The sequence below is a fragment of the Berghia stephanieae genome, chromosome 2 (assembly GCF_034508935.2).
Source record: "Berghia stephanieae isolate SIO BIC M18660-M18661 chromosome 2, UCSD_Bste_1.3, whole genome shotgun sequence".
In the NCBI taxonomy this organism is placed as follows: domain Eukaryota; kingdom Metazoa; phylum Mollusca; class Gastropoda; order Nudibranchia; family Aeolidiidae; genus Berghia; species Berghia stephanieae.
In genome coordinates this window covers 2,051,559-2,056,558 of record NC_088361.1, presented here as the reverse complement: position 1 = coordinate 2,056,558, position 5,000 = coordinate 2,051,559, and the positions used below count along the sequence as shown (strand labels likewise).

Genomic DNA, 5,000 nt, shown 5'->3' with positions numbered 1-5,000 from the left:
GGAACTGACTCTCCGAACAGCCATTATTAGCCAACGATTACAGTGATTGCTATTGTAATCAACCAACACAACAAGTATTACATATTGGTGTGCGTTAAGGTAAAGTACTCACTGGCTCTACCCACCTGATCATTCGAACCAACACACAAGATTATATCTCAACTTTAAAATTTATAGTCTGGTTGAGAGAATTTAGTGAGAGCTAATCACCTAACTGGCGGTCTAGAAACAATATTAAAGAGCACTGTGATGTGAACTTCATTTTTTCTATTTTTAGTAAACAGCCAGCTATATTTCCCCCATATCATTTCCCTTTTTACTGGCGCTGATATGACCTAAAAGTGTTGCAAGTGCCGTAAAACCACTACAAACTAAACAAAATTAAGAAAAGTGAATTTGAAAACTTTACCTTTGGTGGGTAATGCTGAGGGATACTCCTGAATTGTCCGTCTCTCTGTCTTGAAATAGATATTTTAGAATAATAAATCTTTAAACTCGTAATTCAACAGGAATCTCGAGACAGGATGGCTTAGCTACCGGACGTCGAGTCCCATTTAGACATGTAGCATTTTTCCCCAAGAGAAAAAAAACCCTTAGTAAGTGTTGTTTACTTTGCGCTGAATGCATACGACTGACACCTATGTTATCTCTGGTTGTGTTTGGGTGTTCTATATTCATATAAGGTTTCCTTGATAAATAGAGTTTTATTCTATCCGTTTTCGAATTTTGTTTGACTAAGATATTGATATCAACAATTCTGCCCGAGACAGCTGACCTTACAGGATTTATGGTCTGTTGGTATGTATGACATTCTACTCGCGATCTGTAGGCCGAAGGTTGATGCCGCTGTTGGCGGCATAAAATCCCTTCGCTCACATTTTCTCACCGTGCTCAAGTAAAAATGAGTACGCGGGTGATAACCATTATCATCTATTATAGATGATACTGGTGATAACAGAGTTGTCTCAACGAAAAGAATATATATTATTAGTACGTACAACCTGCTTGCCTCGCCCTGCGCTTAGAGTACTTTATATATATATATATATATATATATATATATATATATATATATATATACTAGTAAAAAGCCCGCAATTTCGCGGGGAAAGAACTATTTTCATTCGATACTGTACTCCCCATCATTTAATGAGGGCAGATTGGTAAACAACGTTGTCTGTGTAATTTGGTATATCTTCGGTTGATTTTTCTGTGTGGCCCAATAATATATTTAATAATATATTCCCTCAACTAACCCTAAGAAAAAATTAAACCTAGTACCTTTAATTAACTCGAATAGGAAAAACAAACACCCTAGCACTTTAATAATACTTATGACTAAGCCTAATAGGGAAAAAAATCATCCGATCTCGAGCTAACCCTAATAGAAAAAAATCATGACAAATTGAATAAATAAACGCCTGACAAAAGATCAAAGGTGAAAATACAAATTTAAAGAATACTGGGGATGTAGGAGCTTTCGGAATGTCTCCCTTTACTTAACTTATGGAAAAACAAACATCCTAGCACCTTTACTAAGACTTATGACTAAGCTCCAGAGCTAACCCTAATAGAAAAAAAAACAACTCTCGGACTGCTTTGCACTACCTTTCAATATCTAACAAATCACAATGGCGGCCGAAAATCGAAACAATGGTCAAATTAGGAAATTTTAAACTTTCACAAATCTATCAAGGTTTGTACTAGAGTTTTTAAAATACTTCTAGATATAATGACAAATTGAATAAATAAATGCCTGACAAAATATCAACGGTGAAAATACAAATTTAAAGAATACTGGGGATGTAGGAGCTTTCGGAATGTCTCCCCTTTACTTAACTTATGGAAAAACAAACATCCTAGCACCTTTACTAAGACTTATGACTAACCTTAATAGAAAAAGAAATATCCCGATCTCGAGCTAACCCTAATAGTAAAAAAAGAATCAAAATGGCGACTGAAATACCTTCATGTGATCAAGTGAATAATATCACTATGAATGCCACGATTTGCTGAAAAATGCCAACACCCACACACACATGTATACACCACACACAACACACACACACAACCACAAACACACACACGCGCGCACACACACACAAACATACGCGCAATTAGAACAAACACTGATCACCGCTAAATCAACAACACAACGGAAGTAATAATAATACTTGATGTCATAAATAGATGACGCAAATTGACAACTTTTTACAGTGTCAAAATTAGTTGATTTTGGGAGTCAAGTGTCGTCGTTGGTACATATTTTATGATATCTGTTTGACTCAACGAACTTTCAAACTGACTTTAAATTATAAAAGGAAATCAAGTTATCTGTTTATCTATCTGTAAAAAATACATTTCTAATTTTCAAATCTTTCAGTAGAGTTGTGCGCCGTATCAATTTTTTTATTGACTCAAATAAGCACAATGTTCTCCACAATGCTATATCTTTTAAAGAAAGGATATATATATATATATATATATATATATATATATATATATATATATATATATATATATATATATATATAAGGCTGTACTGTGACTCGGAGGGTCTCGGGTTCGAGCCCCGCTTCAGGCACTGTCGTTTTTTTTCCTTGGGCAAGATTATTAACCCCCAATTTGCTCACTTGGACAACATGGGTGATCCCTGTTGACATCAGACATCTTGTTTGATGAATTATCTACATTCCTTCGTGGAATGCCCAGGCGACGATATCTTATGATGTCGTGGCGGACGGGCATAATTTTAAGTTTATACTGTGATCTTCGTGTATATTTTTTTATATAACAGGATAATGAGCAATCTGTAATACATTGGACTTTAAATCTATTTAATTTTACAGATAGATTTTTAAATAATATAAAAAATAAGCCGTGAAGATTTCAATATTACAACGTTATGATCAGGTACAGCTCAATTTCTTTAAAGTCTTTACGGCCAACGTGAACTGTAATCATGAAAACAAATATGGCAGTATTGTTATTTCAAGTGGCAAGAATAAAAAGGGGAAGGAAATGGGGGGCGTTAAAGCCCTCATTAAGAGAAGAAAGTGTCAACCTGTGCGGCTATGTGGTCTTGTGGTATGACACTGGCTTTCAGATCGGAAGGTCCTTGGGTTCGAGCCTCGCTCGGCGTATAGTTGAGTCCTTGGAAAAGGCTCTTTATTCACATACTCTCACCGTACTGAGGTTTAAAACGAGTACCTGGCCGTTAACAGCGTTGTCTCTGTCGGGAAAAAAATGTAATATTGCCTAACTGGCGTCTTGTCTTGTTCTACATGTAATATGCTGCTGTTGGTCATGGACCCTTTGTAAAGCGCTTTGAGCACGTATTGGGACTCAAGGGTGTGCTTTTTACTAGCTACCGATCCCGAGCGCTCTGGTAGTGGTAGTCAGAGATAGTTAAGGCCTGATCAAAAGATATTTACCTGAGAATTTTCTTGTATAGTGTATCTGAATAATAAGATGCTTTATATCGGTGCTACCGGCTATTCGAAATCCAACACCTGTAAAAAAAAACATAACAGTTATAAGACTTGATTAAGATACAATATCATTCAAATTATTGTTGATCAAGTAAAATATTCAAATGAAAAAACCCCGCCTCTTGTGTAAAATGAAAATCTGATTAGTGATTTTATATAGTCCAGATATAAATTTAACATAATTTTAGAAAATGTAAAAAAAAAAGAGAAGAACGAAAACATACACACACACACAAACACACACACACACACACACACAACAACAACAACAACAACAAGAACAACAAAAATAAAAACAAACAAAACAAAGAAAAAATAACGAGCCAAGAAATAAACTCTTTTTTTTTAAAGGAATATAAAACCATCCCCAAGAATCAAGCTTCAGTCGCTGTTTTCTGAACAAGTGACCAACCTCGTGAAGGTCTGGAGTTTGATTCCCCATGTGTATATTGATCCCGGCATTATTGCCTGATTTATCTGGCACTGCATCCTACTACAGTTTTGAGAACTTTGCTCAAGTTGAGTTACAAGAACTGCTTAACCACTCAGTACAATCCATCAACTGTTTTGAAAAGAAACATGACTTGAAACTGTCCCATTGTTTTCTTGTCCCAATTGGATTGAATAGTCTGATGTCACGTCGGCCAGCAACGGCGAGCAGCGTGGTTCTAAACAAAGAAAATCGGTACTTTTTATTCTTCATGCTGGCTAGAACTTTTCAAATGTAATGTGATCAGAATGTATAAAAGTCAAAACATTATCATATTTATAATGTTTTTTTTTCCTCTGGATACACTTTTATGCTCGTCGGAGAAATATTTCATAAGGGCGTCCGCCATTGGTCCGATAGTTTAGAACCAGTTACTAGGTTACTATACGCCATTATGAGGGAAGTGACGTCACGACTGTTGAAGCCTATTGGTTTCATCTTTTTTTTTTTTTTTGTTTTACTTAAGTATGGTGTACAAATAAATAAATTGCTAACGACTTTCCTTCACACCCTTACCCTCTGGAAGAGCCTTGGCAGGCGCATCAAGTGCCCAAGCGAATAATATTTGTCTTTCTTCTCCGTCAGCACATACACTGTGGTCAGTATAAGGCCGGTCTGAGTTATTACACTCCCTTAAATTAAAAAAAAAAAAGAAATCAATTAACTTGGTAAAATCCTCCATCACCTGTAAAAGTTGAGTAATACATGATCTCTTTGATCTAAAACCATGCTGGTTATCGTTTAGCATCCTATGACTTTCAAGAAAGTCCATTATTTGGTCCTTCAAGAAAGACTCCATAACCTTACAGAGTATGCATGTTAAACTGATGGGTCTGTAGTTTGCAGCATCCAATTTGCTGCCCTTTTTTATGATTGGCAGTAACATTGGCTAGGTAAGGTGCCAGATTCAAGAGAATTGTTATATATTTTTGACAACGGCGGTGATGTTTCAAAGGCCACTTCACTCAGTAAGCGCGGATGATGGGAATCGGGTCCCATGCTTTTAGTCACATCTTAAT

The 5,000-nt window shown here is 36.0% G+C and overlaps 1 protein-coding gene across 1 annotated transcript in view; it reads right to left on the bottom strand.

Annotated features, from left to right (window-relative positions):
• Positions 1–5,000, bottom strand: part of LOC144964155 (peptidylglycine alpha-hydroxylating monooxygenase-like) — a gene marked incomplete at its 3' end in the record, with an annotated part of 14,947 nt that overhangs the window by 5,083 nt on the left and 4,864 nt on the right. Inside the window, 3 exon segments of the mRNA XM_078898096.1 lie at positions 410–458; positions 3,435–3,512; positions 4,498–4,613. Of these exon segments, the coding sequence (XP_078754222.1) occupies positions 410–458; positions 3,435–3,512; positions 4,498–4,613 (243 nt within the window).